Below are 26,204 nucleotides of genomic sequence, written 5' to 3'. Positions count from 1 at the left end.
TGGGAACATGTCCTGCTGATATCAGTTCACTTCCTGTTGATTTGGGGACATTTCGGGGACACTCATGTTGATATCAGGTCACCTCCTGTTGATTTGGGGACATTTCTGGGTCATGTCCTCATGATATCAGGTCACTTTCTGTTGATTTGGGGACATTTCTGGGGCAAGTCTTGGTGATATCAAGTCACTTCCTGTTGATTTGGGGACATTTCTGGGCCACGTCCTTAATAATTCCTGACTGCAGCCGACGGCCTCCAAACTACGCCCACATGATTCTAGGGTGGTCGCGTCTGATGTGTCTCATAGATATCACATGTACATAGAACTAGATGCAAAATGACAGACTCACCGGCGTTAGTAAACAGCTGCCAACTTAAAGCAGTATACTTCTCAGGAAGGCTCTGTTGTAGCAAACCTAAGGTGAGTAACTTTTTACCTAAAATACTCCTAAATTGGCAAAATCTTGACTTGAATCTATCTTTAAATCACGAAACGGTTTTAAATCTTTCACGTCGAAAGTAAACAGAAGGTTTAGGGTAAAGAACAATTTTTTCATACCACCAGCAATGGTTTGTAGCGTGGCTGCGGCCTGCAGTCAGACTGCCGAAGCCTTCTCAACGTCATGGGGATATCAGATCACTTCCTGTTGTTTTGGGGACATTTCGGGAGCACTTTCTGTTGACAGTAATAATTATGACATTTAGAGATAGGGGCTACCCACGCTCACTTTAAACCAACTAATAGCTATTTACACTGCTGGCCAAAAGTATTGGCACCCCTGCAATTCTGTAAGATAATGCTCAATTTGTCCCAGAAAATGATTGCAATTACAAATGCTTTGGTAATAATATCTTCATTAATTTTGCTTGCAATGAAAAAAACACAAGAGAGAAAGGGGGGGGGGGCATTATCATTTTACACAAAACTGCCAAAAATGGGGCGGACAAAAGTATTGGCACCCTCAGCCTAATACTTGGTAGCACAACCTTGAGACAAAACAACTGCAAACAACCGCTTCCGGTATCCATCAATGAGTTTCTTAAAATACTCAGCTGGAATTTTAGACCATTCTTCTTTGGCCAGCTGCTGCAGGTCTCTGAGATTTGAAGGGTGCCATTTTCAGATCTCTCCATGGGTGTTCTATGGGTTTCAGGTCTACCCACTTTAGAAGTCTCCAGTGCTTTCTCTCAAACTATTTTCTAGTGATTTTTGAATTGTGTTTTGGGTCATTGTCCTGCTGGAAGACCAATGACCTCTGAGGGAGACCCAGCTTTCTCACACTGGGGCCTAAATTATGCTGCAAAATTTGTTGGTAGTCTTCAGACTTCTTAATGCCAAAGCAGTCCAGTGCCAGAGGCAGCAAAGCAACCTCAAAACATCAGGGAACCTCCGCCATGTTTGACTGTGGGGACAGTGTTCTTTTCTTTGAAGGCCTAGTTTGTTTGTTTTTTTTTTTAAACTGTAAACTCTATGTTGATGCCTTTTCCCCAAAAATTCAACTTTTGTCTCATCTGACCATAGTACATTCTTCCAAAACATTGTTGGCTTTCTCAGGTAAGTTTTGGCAAACTCCAGCCTGGCTTTTTTATGTCTCTGGGTCTTCCTGGGTATGGAGTCCCTTTTCATTCAGACGTCGACGGATAGTATGGGTTGACACTGTTGTACCCTCGGACTGCGGGACAGCTTGAACTTGTTTGGATGTCAGTCGCGGTTCTTTATCCACCGTCCGCACAATCATTCGTTGAAATCTCTCGTCAATTTTTCTTTTCTGTCCACATCTAGGGAGGTTAGCTACAGTGCCGTGGGCTTTACACTTATTGATGACACTGCACACGGTAGACACACAAACATTCAGGTCTTTGGAGATGGACTTGTAGCCTTGAGATTGCCCATGCTTCCTCGCAATTTTGCTTCTCGAGTCCTCAGACAGTTCTTTGGTCTTCTTCCTTACCTCCATGCTCCATGTGGTACACACAAGGACACAGGACAGATGTTGTGTCAACTTTAATCCATTTTAACTGGCTACAAGTGTGATTGTTATTGCCACCACCGGTTATGTGGAACAGGTAAGTAACAGGTGCTGTTAATTACTCCAATTAGAGAAGCATCGCATGATTTTTCAAAGGCTGCCAATACTTTTTAACCGGCCCATTTTGGAGTTTTGTGCAAAATGATGATTTGATTTTTTTTCCCATTCTCTTTTGTTTTTTCATTGCAAGCAAAATAAATGAAAGTATTACTACCAAAGCATTTGTAATTACAGTCATTTTCTGGGAGAAATTGAGCAATATCTGACAGAATTGCAGGGGTGCTAATACTTTTGGCCAGCAGTGTATGTGTCAATCAAATACGTCTAATGTAGTTGTTTTTAAACCAAAATTTAAAGTCATGCCAGCTTTGAAAAAGTCATAAGACAAGGAGCTTGCGGTCACAAATCAAAAATGAAAAGCTGACTGAATACATTTTGAAAATCAGGAGGGCACAATGCTGCTTGCTGTTCCACACATGCAAGTTTATTGCGCTCCAAGCCAGACAAAAATGGGTCAACAAGTGCAATATCGCTTTAGGGATTTGACATACCACATTCCAATTGAAACAGCATACACGTATGCTGTCTGCTTTTTGCAATGTCACATACACGACAACTATCCATGCATACTGACATATGAGGAAGTCATGTTATGTAAAACCATTTCATGTAATATACCATTTCTTTGAGCACAGTTACTCTTCCTCAACTTTACATAATACATTTCCACAGGTCAGTTCTACGACGTTATCAATTTTGCACATAGGCCCATCGCAAGTCACAATAAGTGATCGTCACAAGGTTAACAAGGTTCTGCCCATTTCAAAAGGAACGTTGATAGTGCTGCTCAATTCATTTTCCAGTCTCAACTTGCCTCTGTGACCAGAATCCTGTTCATAGGTATAGGGATTACTAAAAGGTTAGATCAACTATACTTTCTTTTAAGGATATAGAAATTCAATCAGTGTTGTTGTTTTGAATGAGCAGGATAGTCATCTATTTCCATTTACTTTTTTTTTTTTTGATGCATTTACCCATAGATTAAAAGCAAGACATTTGAACACACAAATGACCATTTAGTAACATTCAAACATTTTTTCCCAAAATGAAATAATTATGAAAGCAACGCGGGCTTTCTAAAACACGAAATCAGCCAGTTACAATTCCCAGTGAACCCAAACTATTGCTTCAGGGAACGATGTTATTTGTATTCATAGAAAGTTTGAACGAACCACTTCATGTTTAGTCATGAAATAAGTGCGCTGTATTATTACACAGAGTGACAGTAGAAACCGTGTTTGTCATGTCCATTAGCTCAGCAGCTCCAGGTAGGTGACGGGGACTTTTCCCTTTTCGTTGCCTCGTTCTCCAACCAGCCAATCGGGGTCCATGCCGGGCACGGTGTAGACGGTGATGAGCTGAAATAGAAGAAAAAGCAAAATGAAGTAAAGGTCAAATAAAGGGATGTTCCCGATCTGATCACGTCATTTTTAGAACATCGGAATTGCCGTCAATTGCAGTGAAACAGGATCACTCAATAATATAAAATAAACGTCTATTGCCGGTAATGGCAGTGAATGAGTTGAGGGCGACAAGCAACAAAAATAATCCAGTGGTATAACGATTAGAGATGTCCTCAATCCAATCATGTGATCGGAAATCAGGCCTCAAAACATCAAAATCTGGGGAATGGTTGTTTTTTTCCAAAGGATTTCTTTTCTTAATTATTAAGGGCTACAAAGCAACAAAATATTAGAATTTTCGGATAATTACTTTATAACCGATATTATCCAACTCCAAAAATCTGATACCGACAAAACAAATCCCAAACATCTTAGTTAGGAGGCATCTAACGGTCAATAATCATAACTGCAGTGCTCGGATGTGACTAGCCCTTGTGCAAAAGCAGGCTTTTTCATTCACTTTGAAGCCAACATGCATATTGTCCCAACACTAATGATGAAAAACTGATGTCGATATTAGCCGATATCATTTTAAAATACTTTTATATTAGACAACTCTAAAAAAAAAAGTTTTGTTCTATGCGACATTCTTAGAAGATGTTATACTAAGTGAATATACGGAGCCCCTCAAGGCACTACGACAGAAATAAAATTAACTTAAGCAACCCGGTGCGCACCAGAAACTATCTGGTAGCAATTAGCTAACTTGCATAGAAAAAGTCCCCTAGCTTAAATGCTATATAATTCTAATGTTAACAACAATTGGCTAACTTGCATAGAAAAAGTCCCCTAGCTTAAATGTTATATAATTCTAATGTTAACAACAATTGGCTAACTTGCATAGAAAAAGTCCCCTAGCTTAAATGTTATATAATGCTATGTTTACAACAATTGGCTAACTTGCGTCGCAAACGTGTACTAGTTTAAATGCTATATAATGCTAACATTTCCAACAATTGACTATATACTATTTTTTTTTTTTTTTTTTTTTTTAAATAAAACTGAATTTTTCTGTCCAGCCGGAGGAGGCACACTTTAAATATATTAAAGTGATATAGGCATCTTTGTGTGAATTTAGAGTAAAATTCAAGTATCTCGAGGCCGGGCAAAATGTCCTCTTTTTGGGAAATCAGAATATGGTCACCCTAGGCTAACTTGCACCAGAAACTATCTGGTAAACATTAGCATTATGTAGCATTTAAGCTAGGGGACTTTTTCTATGCAAGTTAAACAATTGTTGTAAACAATAGCATTATATAGTATTTAAGCTAGCCGACTTTTACTACGCAAGTTAGCAAATTGTTGTCAACATTAGCATTATATAGCATTTAAGCTAGCGGACTTTTGCTATGCAAGTTAGCCAAGTGTTGTAAACCTTAGCTAGGGTGACCATATTTTGATTTCCAAAAAAGATCACTCAGCCCGGCCTCAAGATATTTGAATTTTACTTGGAGTTCACTCAAAGATGCTTATATCACTTTAATATATTTAAAGTGTGCCCCCTCACTCTGGATGGAAAAATGCAGTTTGAAAATAAATAAATAAATAAATAATGACATATATACAGTGGGGAAAACAAGTATTTGATACACTGCCAATGGGAAAACCCATTGACAGTGTATCAAATACTTGTTCTCCCCACTGTATATTATATAATATACTGTACAATGCAGACCCATAGAAATGTAGTCCAGTCAATACACATACACACAGCAGGCTATGTGCCAACTAAACATTTTTATAAATTACTATCACGACAATTGTCCTTGAAAAATTGTTATTCCCATTCAATTGATATTCTCATTCAATGTTCTAGATTGCACACAAACAAAAACCGAAATAAACTGACAAACTATTCAACCAGCATGTTTCCAAACGTAGCAGTTCAAAACTACATTTCCCATAATGCCTAGCGCGGTTTAGCTTACTAATAGCTAGCTGAGGCAAAGATCAAACTTTGCTATAAAAGTTTACAATCATCGGCAGCGCAGTGATGCAACTCCAAACTGGATTTTACAGTCAAAGCTCCGACAGAAGTCAATAGTTGCCATTATATTCGTATTTATCATAAAAAAACTTAACAACTGGGCAGGCGTTGTGGCCAAATCGTCAACCCAGTAGATGGCGGTAATGCCTCATGATAGGGGTAAACTGCCAACAAAAACAAGAAGAACTACTCCTTCCCTCCCTTCTAGTAGGAGCCATGACAACTGCTGCCACCCAGCGGCCGGAGGGATTCTCTTCAAATTGGTCCCGTGAAAAACTAAAGAAAAAGAAAAACATAAAAAACTGACATTTTTATGAATTTATAAAACCCGCCCGGACCACGAGGATACTACGTGAAAGTAGGACTTGTCCGGGCAAAAGAGGACATTTGGTCACCCTACTTTAGCATTATATAGCATTTAAACTAGGGGATTTTTTTCTATGCAAGTTAGCCAATTGTTACCAGATTGTTTCTAATGGGCACCAGAAACGATCTGGAAACATTAGCATTTCATCACATTCAAGCTAGCACACTTTTCCCACGCAAGTTAGCCAATTGTTACCAGATAGTTTCTGGTGCACACCAGAAACTATCGGGTAAACGTTAGCATTATATAGCATTTAAGCTGGCGGACTTTTGCGATGCAAGTTAGCCAATTGTTGGAAACAATAGCATTGTATAGCATTTAAGCTAGGGGATTTTTTCTATGCAAGTTAGCCAATTGTTACCAGATTGTTTCTAATGGGCACCAGAAATGATCTGGAAACATTAGGATTACATCACATTTGAGCTAGCACACTTTTGCTATGCCAGTTAGCCAGTTGTTGTAAACATTAGCATTATATAGCAATTAAGCTAGCAGAATTTTGTTATGCAAGTTAGCAAATTGTTGTCAACATAAGCATTATATAGCATTTAAGCTAGCGGACTTTTGCTATGCAAGTTAGCCAATTGTTGTGAACCTTAGCATTGTATAGTATTTAAGCTAGCGGACTTTTGCTATGCAAGTTAGCCAATTGTTGTAAACCTTAGCATTATATAGCATTTAAGCTAGGGGACCTTTGCTATGCAAGTTAGCCAATTGTTGTAAACATTAGCATTATATAGCATTTAAGCTAGTGTACTTTTGCGATGCAAGTTAGCCAATTGTTGTAAACATTAGCATTATATGACATATAAGCTAGAGGACTTTTTCGATGCAAGTTAGTCAATTGTTACCAGATAGTTTCTTGTAAACATTAGCATTATATAGCATTTAAGCTAGCGTACTTTTGCGATGCAAGTTAGCCTATTGTTGGAAACATTAGCATTATACAGCATTTAAGCTAGCCAATTGTTGGAAACATTATTATTACATAGCATTTAAGCTAGCACTTTTGCTACGCAAGTTAGCCAGTTGTTGTAAACTTTAGCATTATTTAGCATTTAAACTAGGGGACTTTTTCTACGCAAGTTAGCCAATTGTTACCAGATTGTTTCGAATGCGCACCAGAAACTATCTAGAAACATTAGCATTATATCGCATTTAAGCAAGCACACTTTTGCTATGCCAGTTAGCCAATTGTTGTAAACATTAGCATTATATAGCATTTAAGCTAGCAGAGTTTTGCCTTGCCAATTGTTAGCCGATTGCAACAATACAAAAAATGGCTAACTCACATAGCTAAAGTCCGCTAGCTTAAATGCTTTATAATGCTAATGTTTACCAGACTGTTTTGTAGCGCGCACCAGTTTGCTTAAATTTATTCTGTTCCTGTCGATGTCCCTTTAAGGGGCCCCGTATGAATACGATTGTGTTTTTAAGATTTTTTTTTTTGGCTACAAAGCAACAAAATAAATCTAGATGGACAATGATACTGTCAAAAGAAACAATAAATTGGATGTTTTGTAATAAATCAATAATTAATTGTTATATATAATGAATACATTGCCGAGGTATCGGATCGGTACTCAGTATGGGCAGATCCTCAAATTAAGGTGGTTCAAATTCAGGTGCAAAAACATGTACTCTAGTAAAATGGCTGCCACTGAATGATTTGGAAGGTCGTCATGAAACAGCATACCTCATCAGCCAATAGAGACAGCTCGCTGGAATCATGGGCGTCGTAGTCGTACAGCACTTTGGCTTTTCTGGTGCCCGTAATTGGGAGCTGTGTTTGCTCTATCGCCATTGTTTTGGGTTTATTGCTGGAGGAGTCGGAGACAGTGGTGCCAGGTGGGAAAGCGGCGGACACAGGGTTGGGACAGACTGCAGACTGGTGCGGTGCGCTAACTGCATTAGTGGATCTGGATGAGAATGATGAACCAAATTTTGTTTTTTTTTCTTGATTACAGTCGGAGAAAAATATCTCAACACAAAGGAATTACTGAAACTATTGCAATAATTGTTTATAAAATGTTCTTTGATCATCAAAAGCATAAGACTGAACAATATCAACTAATAGCAAATTGAAATGATTTCATTTGTGTTAAAAATATGATGTAAACAATGGAATTACAGGCGTGCCAAAATTAAAAGACTCACCTGTTGAGTTCCCTCTGGAGTTCATGCATGTAGTGATGACACTGAGCATAGTAAGTGGCCTGAGCTTCTGCAAAATCCTGCAAACAACGCTGGTGGTTCAGCTGTGAAGAGAAAGAGGATGAGGAATGAAAAACCAGCAAAATTATGCACCAGATTATCAGGTATGGTGTATAAAAATAACATATACGATACACATTTACAGGCACATGAACACAATTGTCAGAATCAAGGAGCAGTCATATTGGTGGCCAAAAATGGCACTGCAACCAGGTTGAAAATACTCAGGTGCACAACATCCGCCTTCTTCCCCTTTGGGCTGCCAGATAAGTTCTTCGCAATGGAGAATCAAGCTGCTTTATACGAATGTTGCATTTCAATCAGAAAATGAAAGACACAATTTTTGGAAAAATTGCATGGACAGCTTTGCTGTGCAAGTCGGTATACTTGTACCGCAAGTGCATGCACGCACGTAAACTTGTACCGCAAGTGCACGCACGCAAACTTGTACCGCAAGCGCACCTACGCTCGTATACTTGTACCGCAAGCGCACGCACGTATACTTGTAACGCGAGTGCACGCATGTATACTTAGACCACAAGTGCACGCACGCAAGTATACTTGTACTACAAGTGCACGCACGCATACTTGTACCGCAAGTACAAGCACACACACACACACTTGTGGTTTAACATCCAAAAACACGTAGTTGGAGCACAAGTACACGTACTTGTTAGAGCTGCAGCTATCGATTATTTTAGTAGTCGATTAATCGATGAACTAGTTAGTTCGAATACTCGAGTAATCGGATAAGGAACATGACAATTTACATACCTGAGTTGATCCTCAAACGGTATAAAAATAAATAAATAAATAGATGAGGATCTATGTACAACAAAGGGATAATTGGCTAACTTTCATGGCAAAAGTCCGCTAGCTTAAATGCAATAAAAGGCCAACTTTTTTTTCTTTACTTTTTTTACAATGCTCTCAACAAATGGTTCGGACACATATTCCCGCAAACAGCGGCTAAATATACTTATAAACTAGATTATGAATGCGTAAAAAAAAAACATTGGCTCAAACAAAAACTTTGCTGTTTGTCTTAACAGGGAGCAGCTGGATTCATTCATGTGAAATAAGGCAGACCAGAGGGCAGTGTATCCACCCAAATCAATAAAACTAAATGCAAACACTTTCAAAACAAACCATTACAACGCCACTTTAATCAAACGAATACTCGAAGCAGCAAAATTTAATTCGAATACTTGAGTTAATCGATTAATCGTTGCAGCACTAGTACTTGTAGTAAAAGTAACAATAGAGGAGTAAAATTAAGTACATGTTCTTGTAGTGTAAGTGAACGTACTTTTAATACAAGTGCACGACAAATATGCATATCCTTGTTTTATTTCTGCAACCTTAGTTCACGAAACTACAGAGCTCTGGCAACCTGCACGAAGACAAAGAACGGATCTCGTAATTGGTGGCAGGCGGGTCATCCATTGTAAACACCGAATCGAAATATTAATAACTAAAACAAGCTGACAATTGACTTTAGAAACGGGAAAATCTCGATTTAACTATTGAGAACCGTGTTAGAGGTATTTCCAAAAAACATGTTTCTTTCATGTCTATTGAAATATTAGGGCCATTCAATGAATTGGAAGTGGAAATCTTTTTCTTTTTTCCCCTCTCTCTCTCCTTTAATAACACTCACATGTGTGCTACTGATTCCCTCCAGCAGCAGTCTGGTGACTTCAGCTTGACGGTCGAACTCAGTCTGCGCGACACGGAGCTCGTGCTCTGCCTGCCAGACAGAAAGAACCATGAATGAAGGAAAATTTAAGATATTATGTGTAAATTTTCCAGAAACAATGCACAACACGCACATGTATTTTTTGCTGTATTGATGGGCAAATTGGCAGTGTCTACTTACTTTGTCCACTTCCTCACTCAGCAGCTGAGAGAGCAAAAACAAACATTTTCTCAACATCACGTTGTTTTACCAATGTAAAAACTGTTTGTACTGCAAAGTTATAACTATGAGGAACTCTGCCAAATGCTAAGAGTTTTACTGTAAAACACTATGATTGACTTTTAACTTAACTGAAATTTAAGGGGTGTACTTTTTTGATAATGTGTATAGTTCCATCATTTCGTTTCAATTAAATCTCAATATGGCTCTCAATTTCTCCAACCTCTGGTTGGTCAGAGCAAAACTTTTTTTTCAGCCAACTTTGACGAGTGAAACATTTCTGTTAGCAGCTTTAAAAGTCAATATCTGTAATATGGCTGCAGCTATCGATTATTTTAGTAGTCGATTACTCCATCAACTAGTTAGTTTGAATATTCGAGTAATCGGATTAGAAACATCTAATGCGTTGCGGAATAAATTTTAGGACATCATAAAATTAATTAAATAAATATATAAATTAGGGCTGTCGAACGATTAAAAATTTTAATCGAGTTAATTAGCTTAAAAATTAAATAATCGTAATTAATCTTAATCGCAATTCAAACCATCTATAAAATATGCCATATTTTTCTGTACATTATTGTTGGAATGGAAAGATAAGACACAAGATAGATATATACATTCAACATACGGTACATAAGTACTGTATTTGTTTATTATAACAATAAATCAACAAGATGGCATTAACATTATTAACATTCTGTTAAAGTGATCCATGGATAGAAAGACTTGTAAAATTTTCAATCAAAAAATAAACTAGTAGCCCGCCATTGTTGATGTCAATAATTACACAATGCTCATGGGTGCGTAAGCCCATAAAATCAGTTGCACCCAAGCGCCAGCAGAGGGCGACAAAACTCCAAAAAACACAAGTAACAAGTTGGCATTGCCCTGTGCTGTCATTTTCATCTGTTTGAGCGGGGCATGTGCGTTAATTGCGTCAAAAATTTTAACGTGATTAATTAAAAAAATTAATTACCGCCCGTTAATGCGATAATTTTGACAGCCCTAATATAAATAAATTAAAATACCTGAGCTTAGTCTCAAACAGTACCAAAAAAAAATAAATGAGGATTTACAGTAAGTACAAATAAAGAACAATTGGCTAACTTGCATAGCAAGTCTGCTAGCTTAAATGCTATAAAATGCTGACTTTTTAATTTTTTTTTAACAATGCTCTTAACAAATTGCTCTAACACTTATTCCCACAAAAACGGCTACATATACCTATAAACTAAATGAAAAAAAAAAAAAAAAATAAATAAATAAAAATTAGCTCAAACAAAAACCTACCTTACATTGGTCTTAACAGGGAGCAGCTGGATCCAGCCATGTTAAATGAGTTATATCATATTCATTGTTGCCACTAGAGGGCAGTGTATCCATCCAAATCACTATAACTTAATGCAAACACTTTCAAAACAAACCATTGCAACGCCACTCTTATTAAACAAATACTCAAATCAGCAAAATTTTATTCAAAATTTTTTTCCTAATCGAATTACTTGAGTTAATCGATTCATCGTTGCAGCACTAATCTCTCTTGTTTTTGTTTAATGAAATCATTGGATAGATATTTATTCTGGACTCCCTTCACGTGGCACAGTTCCGTGCCGTTTTGTATTCTTACAGATTGTTTCTGTATTTGTAAAATGTAAAAATATTCAGATTTAAGATAAAAAAGTTGCAGGAAAATATTTCTTATTAATTTATGTGTCTTATAAATGAGAAGTGGGGTGGGATTTATTAAGTTCTCTCTGTTCCACTGCTTTTCAAGAATTTTGGCTCACATACATTTCCATAGTTTTCAACTGGTTTGTACTACAAGTTACAAAATAAAACAAACAAATGCCTGAAAGCAGTTTAAAAAATGGATAAATAAATAAAGTGTTAGTGACACAAAGGCCCAGTTCAAAATGCATGGCCCAGCATTCGAGCTAGGAAAAACTAGTTAAATCCCCTTACAATTGACATTTTCCATATTTACACAGACATGAATAATTTATAATCGCAATATGGTTTTCATGTTAAAGAACTGAGTAACAGATTGAGTAACATTAATGCACTATCTGGAATCGGGTTTCTACGGATTGTAATGCAACGTACAGTATATGTGAAATTTCTGCGATGGTGACTAAAGGTGACCTACACTTTGACGAAGGGAGTAACCAAACACCAAAAGACTAAACACACAAGACTGGTCTTACATTGCTACAAACATGTCATCAACACACAAAGTACAACCCCTAGCAAAAAGTATGGAATCACCAGTCTCGGACGAGCACTCACTCAGACATTTTATCATGTAGAACAAAAAGCTATGAATTAGTTCAAAAGTGCAACTCTTTAGCATTCAGCAACACTAAAAGAAATGAATAAAAAACATTGTGGTGGTCAGTAAATGTTACTTTTATTGACCAAGTGCAGGGAAATATATATATGGAATCACCCCATTCTGAGGAAAAAATATGGAATCATGAGAAACAAACAAAGAAATAAGAATCAAAACACATCTCTAGTATTTAGTAGCGCCACCTCTGGCTTTTATGACAGCTTGCAGTCTCTAAAGCATGGACTTGATGAGTATTCTTCATCAATATCAAACATATTTTCAATTGAAGGGATAAGAAAGCTGTCTAATATTTCATTTATTGAACATTTGACCACAGTGCCTTTGCCTGACAGGCAGCCCCATATCATCAAGGACTGAGGGAATTTTGATGTTTTCTTCAGGCAGTTATCTTTGTAAATCTCACTGGAACAGCACCAAACAAAAGTTCCAGCATCATCACCTTGTTCAATGCAGATTCTTGACTGTAACAGTCTTGTTTCAAGAGTCAAGAACTTGCATTGGACAAGGTGATGATGCAGATTCTTGACTCAGAGTCTTGACTCAAGAGTCAAGAATCTGCATTGGACAAGGTGGTGACGATGCTGGAACTTTTGGTTTGCATCATTCCAGCATCATCACCTTGTCAAATGCAGATTCTTGACTCCTGACAAGGTGATGATGCTGGAACTTTTGTTTGGTGCTGTTCCAGTGAGATTTACAAAGATGACTGCCTGAAGAAAACATCAAAATTCCCTCAGTCCTTGATGATATGGGGCTGCATGTCAGGCAAAGGCACTGGGGTTAAATCTTCAATAAATGCACAAGTTTACATTGAAATATTAGACAGCTTTTTTATCCTTTCAATTGAAAATATCTTTGTAATTTTCCAAGATGACTATGCATCATGCCTCAAAGCTAAAACTGTTAAAGCATTCCTTGGAGAAAGACTCATCCAGTCAATGTCATGGCCTGCAAATAGCCCAAATCTCAACACTATTGGAAACCTGTGGTGGAAATGGAAAAAAATGGTCCACAGCAAAGCTCCGACCTGCAAGGGTGATCTGGCAACTGCAATCAAAGAGAGTTGGCACACAAAGTGATGAAGAAAACTCATCAAGTCCATGCCTTAGAGACTGCAAGCTGTCATAAAAGCCAGAGGTGGCGCTACTAAATACTAGAGATGTGTTTTGATTGTTATTTCTTTGTTTGTTTCTCATGATTCCATATTTTATTCCTTAGAATGGAGTCATTCCATATATATTTCCCTGCACTTGCTCTATAAAAGTAACATTTACTGACCACCACAAGGTTTTTTATTCATTTCTTTTAGTGTTTCTGAATACTAAAGAATTGCACTTTTGAACTAATTCATTATTTTTTTCAAGGTTTTTATCTAAATTTGTTTTACATGATAAAATGTCTGAGTGAGTGCTCGTCCAAGACTGGTGATTCCATACTTTTTGCTAGGGGTTGTATTAGGCTGAAGTCCCATGTTTACAACCTTTCTTTGCTCGGCTATACTAGGCTCCGCCTCCATATCCGACCACTGCAACAAATTCAATTATGAAACAAAAAGGGAAAAAAAGAAAGAATATTTGAAAGTATGAGGAAATATACTGTATTTTCCGGACTATAAGTCACACTTTATAATGTTGTATTGGTTTAGCTCCAGTTTTCCAAATAAATGCTACTATGTTACGTAAAGACTCCCATGTATCCTGTTGTTCTCCATTTTATTTTTACAAAACAATGATGTCGGGCAGTGGTTTCTGATGAATCAAAATTCCCCCAAAAATGGGACTAATATGTCTAGTGCGACTTTCATATGATTTGTTCCCTCGTCACATTTTTTCGTCTTGTATGACTTATTCTCAGGTGTGACTTAGAGTCAGTAAAACACAGTTTTACTTCCGGGTCATCCTTTTGCAGTCGTGCTGTGGCATCTTGCGAGCCGTGTTGTGAAAATTGGGGTTAGTGCTTTTGCCAACTTGCAGTCGTGCTTTGGCAAGAGGGAGTTGTAATTGTGCCAGTTTGCATTCGTGCCTTTTTTTCTTTTGCAAAGCGTTTGCAATTGGCGTTCGTTCTTTTTTTCGATTTGCAAAGTGTTTGGACTTGGCATTTTGCCTGACATCTCTCGCCCACCGTAATACACCGCTGGCCAAAAGTATTGGCACCCCTGCAATTCTGTCAGAGATTTTCTCCCAGAAAATTGATTGCAATTACAAATGCTTTGGTAGTACCGTAATGGCTCGAATATAAGACGGCCCTGATTATAAGATGACCCCCTCTTTTTCAAGACTCAAGTTTGAAAAAAGACGTTTTGAACACCAAATTGATTTTTATACAGAAAATAATAGCAGTACATCTGAAACAAATAATTATAACAATATATTTGAGAGAAAAAGCATGTTTTTTGCCTCATTCAAATCTTAATATCTGAACATTTAAATATATAATCTAAAGTGCAATCACATTCATAAATGAATGGCTTCTGGTTTTTGAAATGTAAATAAACCAATCTATTGTGATAAAACAACAAAATTGCAATAACTGCATTAACCATCAAAGTGAAGTCTAACTGTAGTCTTGAAACAAATCTGAATAAGGAAAAACACTGCAATAAAATAATGCTTTAATAATTGTTTTACGTCCATATCTACAAAGAATTCGGGGATTTAAGCATTTAATCACAAGAATTTTCAGCGAAAAAAGCTCTTTGTCTGTGATTCCACTCTGTCAGCTTTGACGACCTCGCCAACAATGCAGGGCCCCAGGGACTTGTAGCCTTGAGATTGCCCATGCTTCCTCGCAATTTTGCTTCTCAAGTCCTCAGACATTTCTTTGGTCTTCTTTCTTTTCTCAATGCTCAATGTGGTACACACAAGGACACAGGTTGAGTCAACTTTAATCCCTTTTAACTGGCTGCAAGTGTGATTTAACTATTGCCATCACCGGTTATGTGCCACAGGTAAGTAACCGGTGCTGTTAATGACAGAAATTAGAGAAGCATCACATGATTTTTCAAACGGTGCCAATACTTTTGTCTGGCCCATTTTGGAGTTTTGTGTAAAATGATAATGACCCCCCCCCCATTCTCTTTTGTGTTTTTTTTTATTGCAAGCAAAATAAATGAAGGTACCGGTATTAGTACCAAAGCATTTTTAATTGCAATCATTTGGATTGGGGTGCCAATACTTTTGGCAAGCAGTGTATACAGTGCTGCTGGAAAGTTTGTGAACCCCACAGCGATGGTCAGATTTTTTGTAAAAAAAACTAAAATAACCTTATTAAATGTTAAGTTATACCCAAATCCACAATACTGACATTCCAAATAATGGACTGAAACAAAAGAAATAGTTATATTGTCATTCTTTATTTAACAAAAGTGGTTGATTTAAGAAAAACTCAGATATCATGTGTGCAAAAGTATGTGAACCCCTTCAGTTAATAGGATATTGCGCCTCCTTTTGCAGAGATTACCTCAACCAAACGGTTTCTGTAGTGACTAATCAGCCTCTCACATCTACTTTGGGGGATTTTTGCCCATTCTTCCTTGCAGAACGCAGTCAGTTGAGAGAGGTTTAATGGGCGTCTGGCATGAACTGCTCGCTTCAGGTCCCGCCACAGCATTTCAATGGGATTTAGGTCAGGACTTTGACTGGGCCAGTCCAGAACAGGAATCTTCTTCTTTTTCAGCCATTCCTTGGTTGTATTGCTGGAATGCTTTGGATCATTATCATGTTGCATGATCCACCTTCTGCCAAGCTTTAACTTCAAAACAGATGGCTTCAGGTTATGTTCTAGGATTTGACAATATTCCTCAGAATTCATGATTCCCTGGACTATGTGGAGTTGTCCAGGTCCTGAGGATGAAAAGCAAGCCCAGATCTTGACATTCCCACCTCCATGCTTCACTGTTGGGAGAAGGTTCTTTTGGTGGTATGCAGTGTTGACTTTTCGCCAGACATGGCGGTTTTGGTTGTGACCAAACAGTTCAATTTTGCACCTACATCAGTTGATGAAAACTCTTTTTAATTTAGTCTCGACAACACAACTGTTAAAAAAACAAAAAAAAAAACTACTGAATTGATTGATTAGGAAATCAGGTTGAAATAATAGAAAATTCCAAAATGTTGAGGGGGTTCACAAACTTTTGAGCAGCACTGTATATGCTTGCGCTGGTTTTCTATTCGATAAGCAATATACGGACACATTTAAAATGTACTCTTGTGATAGTGGTCCTTTGCGACTTAATACTGCGGAAGTGACGCATTAATAGATTGAAGCATAGTTGCGTATTTTCGGGGGTATTTGTAAAACAAATAACTCTTAGTGATGAGTTTTGATGGATAGCTGGCATATCAATAAGTGTATTAGCTTTTGCTATCAAACTACGTGTGCACTGTGTCAGCGCCATTGGTTCTGCTTGTGATTCTTACCGCTGACGCACTGGCAGAAAGCACATAATTTCGTGGCCTTGTCTCCTGAAAATCAGGTGCAGCCTAAAAACAACAAGAGCAGGGAGGGGGGGAACAAACATTGGCAAAGTCATGCATTCCCAAACATTAGTGGAACAAACCGAGTGCACTAAAAGCTGATGAAAACACCATAAAGCATAAAATAAGTGTTTGCCAGTCTTGAAAGACGAGACGAAAGCAGCAATATCTCATATTCAGGAATTGAAAATCAATCAATCACTTGATAAAACTTAAACAATAGGCTTGCATGAGTGTTAACATGCTTAATAGCTTGTGACAAGCAGCATCACTCCTCATGCTGAAAAGAGACACAGGAAAAGGGTCCATGCCAAAGCTTTGTCTGCTACTCATGCGTTACTAAATATTATGTTGCTTTCTTTTAAAATGGCTGAAAATTGAAGTCTGCACTGTCAGTAATTTGAATGGATGGAACCCAAACTGCATTAACCATGGAAGAGAAGTCTAACTGTAACTGTAGTCTTGAAACAAATCTGAATAAGGAAAAACATTGCAATAAAATAATGCAATCTGGTTAAACTTGAGAGTAGCTGAGATCTGTCATAACAGAACATCGCTTCAATGATATCTGGCGCCATCTAGCGTCGTGAATGGGTATAATGTCTAGACCGCGAATATAAGACGACCACCGCTTTTTCAGTCTTATTTCAATGCAAAAAACACTGTCTTATATTTGGACCAATACGGTAAATGCTAACTGCAATGATTTTTTTGCTTTTAACCAAGAATCTAGACTGTTTTACGTCCATATCTATAAAAGAATTCAGGGATTTAAGCATATATACGCAATAATTTTCAACGGAAAAGCTCTGTTTACATAAGGCGGCCGCTAGCTACATTCACTAACAGACTAGCATTGTACTTTAAAATAAATGCTAACAGCACAGTTTTTTTGCTTTTAACCAAGAATCAAGACTGTTTTACGCACATATCCATAAAGAAATCAAGGATTTAAGCGTTTATTCACAAGAATTTTCACCGGAAAAGCTTGTTTACATAAAGGTGGCTGCGAGCCACATTCACTAACAGACTAGCAATTTACTCCGACATATTTACGTAAAATAAATGCTAACTGCACTTTTTTTGTTGTTGCTTATAACCAAGAATCGAGATGATTTTACGTCCATATCTCTAAAGAATTTGGGGATTTAAGCATTTATTCACAAGAATTTTCACCAGAAAAGCTCTGTTTACATCAACCGGCTGCTAGCCACATTCACTAACAGACTGGTAATTTACTCCGACATATTTAAGTAAAATTAATGCTAACTGCACGTTTTTTCCCCCCCCTTATAACCAAGAATCGAGACTGTTTTACATCCATATCCATAAAGAATTCGGGGATTTAAGCATTTATTCACAAGAATTTTCAACGATTCCACTCTGTCAGCTTTGACAACCTCGCCAACAATGCAAGGCCCCGCGCCCCGTCAATACATTATGAAGTCTATGGTTATACTTTATTCCAAGTTGATTTATATTTTTTCCTTTAATATAAAAAGGACAATGTTATGCAGAGGTGTGCTTATAATAATAATTTTAGAGATTAATGGTACTATGGTACTATTTACAGTGGCAGAAGAGAGTTTGGGGCGCGAAACGTTTATGTCTTCGTGTGGGGGGGTTGTAAAAGAAAATAATTGAGAAGCACTGAGTTAGTGTAAGTTAAAAGTAAATATAATTTTAAAAGTACCAGCAAAAAAAGTCAATATTAACAGCGAGAAATGAGGAAAAACATTGGATTAATAGGAGGACTTCCAATAATTCAATCAGAAGTTCATTTGAAAAAAAAAAAAAAAAAAGCAATGTTTTCACCTCATTTAAAAGTGGGAATAATTGTGCGTTATTAAAAATTAGGATGTATAATTCAGTCATAAAAATGCAGTCACTCATAAATGTCATAATTAAAAACAATATATGTATATTTTTTTGTACTTCAAATAATCCCTGTTCTTTTTCAGTCAAATTTTAAGTGCCAGGGTAAATCAAGTGCCACCATCTAGTGGCCAACAATAGAATTAGTCAAAGAGTCAATGGAAGGCAGAAAAACTAAAAAAAAAAACATATTGGCCCGAATATAAGACTGCCACGATGATAGGACGACCCCCTCTTTTTCAAGATTCAAGTTTGGAAAGAGACTTTTTGAACACCCCAAAAATGTTTATACCAAAAATAATTACAGTACATCTGAAACAAATGATTATAACAACATATTTGAGAGAAAAAGCATGTTATTTTGCCTCATTCAAATCTTAATATCTGAACATTTAAATATGTAAAGTAAAGTGGTTTTTGAAATGTAAATAAACCAATTTATTGTGACAAAACAACAAAATTGCAATAACTGCATTAACCATCAAAGTGAAGTCTAACTGTAACTGTGGTCTTGAAACAAATATGAATAAGGAAAAACATTGCAATAAAATAATGCAAACTGGTTAAACTTGAGAGTTGCGGAGTCATGTCAGAACATCGCTTCAATGATATCTGGCGTCATCTAGCGTCGTGAATGGGTATAATGAATGTCTAGACCCCGAATATAAGACAACTCCCACTTTTTCAGTCTTATTTCAATGCAAAAAACACTGTCTTATATTCGGGCCAATACGGCAAAACCCCTCTTAATGTTTTCATTTTAATAAAATATGTAAAATTTTCAATTAAAAAATAAACTACTAGCTCACCACCATTGTCACATGGGCTCCCTGCCGTTCTTTCAGTTTCTTTAACTACGTAAGCTAGTGATTGAAATACACCGCAAGGTGTCAATGGCGAGTTTTAAATTAATTAGAGGTCCAGCCAACGAGTGCATTTTGCCCCTCGACTGACGCCGTAGTTTCCGGGTTCATTGTACCTTACGTTCATTTGAGTGTTGACTTTACAACATACCTGTACCTGACCTCTGATAGTTTGTATATAGTGACTAAATATTGCCCTCTAGTGTATTTGTTGAGTGAAACGAAATGTTTGAATAGAGTTTGACCAAAGTCTGAGTAAGTTTTATGTGTATTTAGCATAGCTATTTTGATTAGTAATGCTAGCTTTACTTTTTGTGAACATTATTTTTTTTGAGGGATAGGAATATTATTTTTGTTGTGCTTTCACTAAATGATACTGTAGCGCAGGGGTCCCCAAACTACGGCCCGCGGGCCAGATACGGCCCGCCTCCACATTTGGTCCGGCCCCCTGAACAATTTTTTTTTTTTTTTTTTCCAATAGTGTTATTTATTTCCTGGCTTTTTTTCTGTGACTAACCCAGAGAGGGTTATTTGGTTATTATCTATTTAATTAACAGTGTTATTATTATATTATTTAGTATTTAATATATTATATATATATATATATATATATATTTTGTTGTTGTTGTTGTTGTTGTTGTTGTTAAATTATTATTATTTTTTTTTTTACTACTTTGTTCCGTGAAGAATCCAGAAAGGGTTATTTGATTGTGGCTTTCTGAAAAACAATACATTTTTACATTTCGGCACTCCTGCAATCGTCACACTTTTTCTGTTACGACTCACCCGCCCCCTCATCAGAGAAGGGAAAAGTTATGTGGCCCTCACAGGAAAAAGTTTGGGGACCCCTGCTGTAGTGACTTAACTGTTCCACCCAAATGCATGATGGGAAGTTGGGCAACCATGACTGTCAGTGGTGTTAAGATCATTTCCTGTCATTGTTCCCCACGTCAGTCGCCACAATCGTTATGTTTGTTCTGAAAGATTTGCCAAAGCTTATGCCAATAAACGGCGCGGTCTCTGACTCTTAGCTTTCAATATGCAAAAAAAAACCGGCGTCATTTTAATCTGTTTGAGGCAATGCATGAGCGGGTCATTCCGTGAATGCGTTAAATGCGTCAACTATTTTTACGTGATTAATTAAGAAAATTACTTACCGCCCGTTAAGGCACTAAATTTGACAGCACTAATATTGTACATTAAGTAATCCTTGTTATTTCTAAGTCAAATTTAAAGTGCCAGGGTGGATCAAGTGCCACCATCTAGTGGCCAACAATAGAATTACACAGACATGAAATGCCCAAAATTTGACTCTATGCCACTGACGGCCAAATGACATTCGTTCATTCGCTGCCATCCCTCCTGCTTCAAACGGATTGGACATTAACTAGTGATAAACTAATTTCAATTCACAGTAGAAGGTTGAAAATAGCTCGTTTTTCCTGTTTAGTCGTTGTTTTGTAGAATATCCTAGAATGATTTCCTGACCCATGTATCAGTAATTGTTGTATCACCATATCATTAGATCATCGTTATCGTGAGCCTTGACTCGCAAATCGTACCCCTAGTTGAAAGGTCAAATAATAATCAAAACTCACTGCTGCTTTGGCTTCTGCCTGCTTGGCTTTTTTCAAGCGTGCTTTGCAGATATCAAGATCTAGCCGGCGATTCTCCAGAAGTCGTTTCTCTTTCTGTGAGAGGCAAGTGAATTTCAGACACAAAATATATTTGGCTTACATACACAAAGCGGCACTCACTGATATAGTCCTCCAGTCTCCTTCCAGAAAGTTGCGTAAGGGCGTTAGGAACGTCGTGGCAGAGGTTTGAAGGAACTCTCGCTCGGCTGTTCCCAGTCTTTTCTGGTATTCTCCGACCGTAATCAGGGTACTGCCTAATTGGCAGCATCAAATAACACAAGAAACTCAAAATGTTGTTTCCCAATAAACCTCAAGGGGTCACAGTTTGTGCCATTGACGGGCATGTTTCTCCATTGTATTGATGCCAATGTACTTGCTTTCCATTGACGCCTATGTAAGTCGATGCCATTGACAGCCATGGACGCCCAAAATTTTTCCCATTCATTTTCAATGGGGAAAAAACAAAATTTCCCAAATCAACAGAAAATGACCAGATATCAACAGGACGTGTTCCCCAAACTTCCCCACTTCCATTGACGCTAATAGACCCTACCCACCGACGTCACAAAATCACGTGATCGCTGTATTGTTCCGCCCCATTGTCCGTCATTTCGTGTCTGTATTATCAATGGTCTCAATTGATCGAGCAATTTATAATGCATTTCATGGAAGACCCGGTGCTTTCGGATGCCGTAAACTCACTGGATGCGTTGCATAAAAGGCGTTATGTGGAAAAGCTTCAGTTTATCCATTTGCCAGATCCATATTTGATGCCTAAATCGATGTTTTTCGACCCGCTGTCTTCGCCGTCTTTGCCTGACATCTGCTAGCTACCCTGATATTTACAACTATCTTGTCCACACTAGACATGTGCCGGTTACCGGTTTCACGGTTTACCGTGGTGTGAAAACGTTGCGGTTTCAAAACCACTAAAATTTTCCGTCATACCTTAGTACGGTATTCGCTATTTTTCATGTGCCAAAATGCAGCCGAAGTGGCTTGGTGCGGCAGCGCTCACCCTTCCAGTTTGTTGCCGTGAGTGTCAGTAACGCTATTCTGCTAAACAGCCAGCAAACCCAAAAACCAACCCTCGAAACACAAGGCGTACTTTTCTTCAATTTATTGAGCTCTCAAATCGTGGTGAAATATACAAATGAATACATTTAAAACGTTATACAATTGTATTTTTCCACATGTGAGTAGGTTCAACAGGATAGCAGTAGCACCATGAAAAAGGTCGCCAAAAACAAAACACACATTTTCCTTTCAAATTCAATATACAAACTAACTAAAACTTACAAAGACGAGCTGGGAGAGCAGCTGGGTCGACGTTTTATGTCTCACAGCCGCTGAGTGAGAAACAAGCTTGAATGAAGGGGGGAGAAAAAAAAAAAAGGATCGCGTCAAAGATCGCTAATTGCAAAAGGAGGTCTCACTCCTCACTTTTTGTTTTAGATCAGGGGTGTCAAAGTCAAATGGACAGGGGGCCAAATGAAAAATTTAGGAACAAGTTGAGGGCCGGACTGATCGAATGTTCATTGAAAAAAAATAAAATGACCGCATATAGTCTAGTGATCCCCATTGAACAGACTGAAAACCTAAAAATATATTACTATATGATCAAATAAATGAATCAATAATTTCTTATGGCTCTGTCAGTAAATTTTAATTTTCAACAGGGACAAAAGACTTCCTTTATGTAAAAAACCCAAAACATGAACATTAAATGAACGAAGCGGTATTATTCAAGGTACCATCAGTATTACTTCTCAGGGAAATAGCAAAAATGGCTTAAATTTACTTCAAAGAAATAAATAATATCAGCAATTTTCTCTAATTCACTCAACTGAAATATTCTTAAAACAAATTGGATTGAAATACAATAATAAAGTGCAAAAATCTATTAACATGAAACTTCTTTTTCTACATGGAAAAGTCACATGTGGTGTGAAAAGAAATATTTCACTTATAAACTTTAACTGAGTAAAAACTCTAAATACGTCATTGCACAGTAATGTTCACTTTTTTGAATCTGTGGCTGATACTTGTGTCAGAAAATTGTAATTTTCAACAGGGACAAAAGACTTCCTTTATGTTAAAATCCCCAAAACACGAACTTTAAATGAATGAAGCGGTATTATTCAAGGCTCCATCAGTATTACTTCTCAGGGAAATAGCAAAAATGGCCTAAATTTACTTCAAAGAAATAAATAATATCAGCAATGTTCTATAATTCACTCAACTGAAATATTTTAAAAACAAATTGGATTGAAATATAATAATAAAGTGCAAAAATCTGAATGAAACATTTTTTTCTTCATGGAAAAGTCAAGTGCTGTGAAAACAAACATTTCACTTTTAAACTTAGTAAAAACTCTGAATACGTCATTGCACAGTAATGTTCACTTTTTTGAAGCTGTGGCTGATACTTGGTGGTGTCTCATCTTTTGAACAAGTTCATCAATGTTTGGGGCCAGGCTCTGGGCTGAGGAAATCCTCAGGATTGAGTGGAGGTGTTCTGCATTAAGTCGACTTCTGTGTGATGTTTTGTTTAGCTTCATCAAAGAAAACAGTTGTTCACACAAGTATGTGCTGCCAAACATAGACAACGTTTGAGCAGCCTGGATGCGCAACTGGGGCATTGTTTCGGGGAGGAAACGGGCAAACTCCGCAGCACCGCACTGCCGCATATTTTGCTTTCAGTGCATCACTGCATTGGAGCTCGATCAACTCCATTTGGAGGTTTGGTGGTGAGCTTTCCACGTCAACTGCAAATGGATTACTGAGCAGTTCAAACCTACTTTTTTGTGCTTCAAAGTCAGCAAATCGGCGTCGGAAGTCAGCGGCGAGTACACTAATTTTATCAGCAAACTCTGTGCACGGGAACACACTGGTAGTGAGCTTTTCTTTCATGGTCTGGCAGCAAGGAAAGTGGCTCAAGTTTTTTTCCCGCATCTGTGCCTCCCACAGAGGCAGTTTGGTTTTAAACGCCTTCACTGTGCTGTACATATCAGAGATGACACGACCCCGACCCTGCAGCTGCAAGTTCATTGCATTCAGATGAGTCGTGATGTCACACAGAAATGCCATTTCACACAAAAATGTTTCATCTCGGAGTTGAGTAGCGTCTTTCCCTTTACTGTCCAAGAACAGACAGATCTCCTCACGCAGCTCAAAGCATCTTTGCAGCACCTTTCCCTGGCTTAGCCATCGCACCTCAGTGTGATAGGGCAAATCACCATGCTCCGTTTCTAACTCGCTCAGAAATGCCTTGAACTGGCGGTGATTTAAACCTTTGGCTCTGATTATGTTAACTGCGCGTGTGATGGTGCTCATTACATGTTCCATTTTTAAGGCTTTTCCACACAACGACTCCTGATGTATGATACAATGATAAGCTGCCAGCTCACCTAGGGCGTTTTCCTCCTTTATCTTCTTCCGTATCCTTGCCACCAGTCCACTCTTGTGTCCACACATCGCAGGTGCTCCGTCTGTTGTCAAACCCACGAGTTTTTCCCAAGGCAGTCCCATCTCATTTACACATCTTGACACCTCTTCATACAGATCATGTCCAGTAGTTGTGTCATGCATAGGACGTAACGCCAAAAACTCCTCTGTCACGCTCCGCGGATGAAGATTGACAACTGGGCAATGTCAGAAATGTCAGTGCTCTCATCCACAGCCAGCGAATATGCGATGAACTCTTTTCCCTTTTTCACAAGCTGCTCTTTTAGATTGATGGACAGCTCGTCCACACGCTCAGCAATGGTGTTTCTGCTCAGGCTCACGTTCGAAAAGAGTTGCCTTTTGTCTGGGCAAACAAACTTTTAGCATACAGTTTTTAATAAAATCCCCCTCAGTGAATGGCCGGGCTGATTTAGCGATCTCTTCTGCCAAAATAAAACTGGCCTTGACAGCAGCCTCGCTTTGTGATTTGGCTTTTCTGAACAGAGCCTGCCGAGAATTGAGGCCTCGTTTTAATTCCTCCGCCTTCTGCAGCCTCTGTTCCATGTCCATATCCTTGTCTTTGTCTCATGATGCCGTCTCAGATTAAACTCTTTCATTACCGCCACACTTACTCCACACAAAAGACACACAGGTTTTCCACCTACCTCCGTGAACATGTACTCCGACTCCCACCTTTTTTTAAAAGCCCGGTTCTCAGTGTCCGCCTTCCGTTTTGCCATTTTTTTAAGGGTAGGTTATCTAAAAGTTGATGCTAATGCCCGCTGATGAATAATGAAATGAAGTGGTCTGCCGCTCGGAGCGCCACCGTTGATTTGTGGGAAATGTAGTCCGTTGGTGCTGTAACGCGTGACCGGTCGGATGCGGCCATAAAAGTACCAAACAAATGGAGCATGCTTCCTCTTGTGCACTTTTATTTAGCCAAACAAATAAATGCTCCTCGACCACTCGTTACTCAGGAGCTCAGCGGTTCGCACACACCGTTCCCACATGAATGAACTCCAACTAAAACTAAACAGTAACAGAAGAAGAAACGATTCGATATAAATAAAGCAGCGCCACCGCGTGGTGGATGTTGGAATGAACACCAATCACAGAGGTGACCGTTACAGTGCGTGTAAAGTACCTGGAGGCTGCTGGCGTGCAGCGATCTGGGGGCCAGTTCTAATAACAAATTTATATAATCCCGGGGGCCGGAAAAAAACCTCTCGCGGGCCGGATGTGGCCCGCGGGCCTTGACTTTGACATAGGTGTTTTAGATGAAACCTTGAAACCTCAACAATATTATACATTTTTAACTAACTTATTAACTTATGAATTCTTTGTTCTTTTTAACACAAAGGCATGACATCATGTAGAAGAGAGTTGACACAGTGGCTGAAAATGGCGAAACTTCAGCTTCTCCCCCTCAAAAAAAGTCATACAGTATATATTTTTAATTTTATTTAGAAGTGTTCTTACTTTTTTATAGCAATTATTTTGTTCTTGCTCTATTATTGAGCAACTTGAGCTCTGGCTGTGGGTATAGTCTAGGCTCTATTTATTTTAATTTTATATA

The 26,204-nt window shown here is 38.1% G+C and overlaps 2 protein-coding genes across 10 annotated transcripts in view; both read right to left on the bottom strand.

Annotated features, from left to right (window-relative positions):
- Positions 1 to 2,478: 2,478 nt before the first annotated feature.
- Positions 2,479 to 26,204, bottom strand: part of LOC130905750 (endophilin-B2-like) — a 31,008-nt gene continuing 7,282 nt past the window's right edge. For 2 of the 9 annotated variants that reach the window (XM_057819393.1, XM_057819394.1), the window contains 8 exons: positions 21,302 to 21,435; positions 21,143 to 21,235; positions 16,750 to 16,812; positions 9,940 to 9,963; positions 9,721 to 9,810; positions 8,004 to 8,104; positions 7,543 to 7,765; positions 2,480 to 3,447 (listed from right to left, as the gene is read on the bottom strand). In XM_057819393.1, coding sequence (XP_057675376.1) covers positions 3,340 to 3,447; positions 7,543 to 7,765; positions 8,004 to 8,104; positions 9,721 to 9,810; positions 9,940 to 9,963; positions 16,750 to 16,812; positions 21,143 to 21,235; positions 21,302 to 21,435 — 836 coding nt within the window. In that variant the 3' untranslated portion in view covers positions 2,480 to 3,339. Of the gene's footprint in view, positions 3,448 to 7,542; positions 7,766 to 8,003; positions 8,105 to 9,720; positions 9,811 to 9,939; positions 9,964 to 13,811; positions 13,857 to 16,749; positions 16,813 to 21,142; positions 21,236 to 21,301; positions 21,436 to 26,204 lie in introns of all 9 variants that reach the window. The other 7 variants (XM_057819396.1, XM_057819397.1, XM_057819398.1 and 4 more) reach the window with 5 other exon arrangements.
- Positions 23,697 to 25,365, bottom strand: LOC130905752 (general transcription factor II-I repeat domain-containing protein 2-like). The gene has a single exon (XM_057819400.1). The coding sequence runs from the start codon at positions 24,770 to 24,772 to the stop codon at positions 23,759 to 23,761; it is 1,014 nt and encodes a 337-aa protein (XP_057675383.1). The 5' UTR covers positions 24,773 to 25,365; the 3' UTR covers positions 23,697 to 23,758.

This window comes from Corythoichthys intestinalis, chromosome 17 (genome assembly GCF_030265065.1).
Source record: "Corythoichthys intestinalis isolate RoL2023-P3 chromosome 17, ASM3026506v1, whole genome shotgun sequence".
NCBI lineage: Eukaryota > Metazoa > Chordata > Actinopteri > Syngnathiformes > Syngnathidae > Corythoichthys > Corythoichthys intestinalis.
The sequence above is the reverse complement of the archived record's forward strand: the minus strand, read 5'-3'. Positions and strand labels throughout refer to the sequence as shown.

Bases quoted from the DNA above. Each gene is read 5' to 3' on its own strand.
- LOC130905752 (XM_057819400.1), bottom strand. From the start codon at position 24,772: ATGCATGACACAACTACTGGACATGATCTGTATGAAGAGGTGTCAAGA.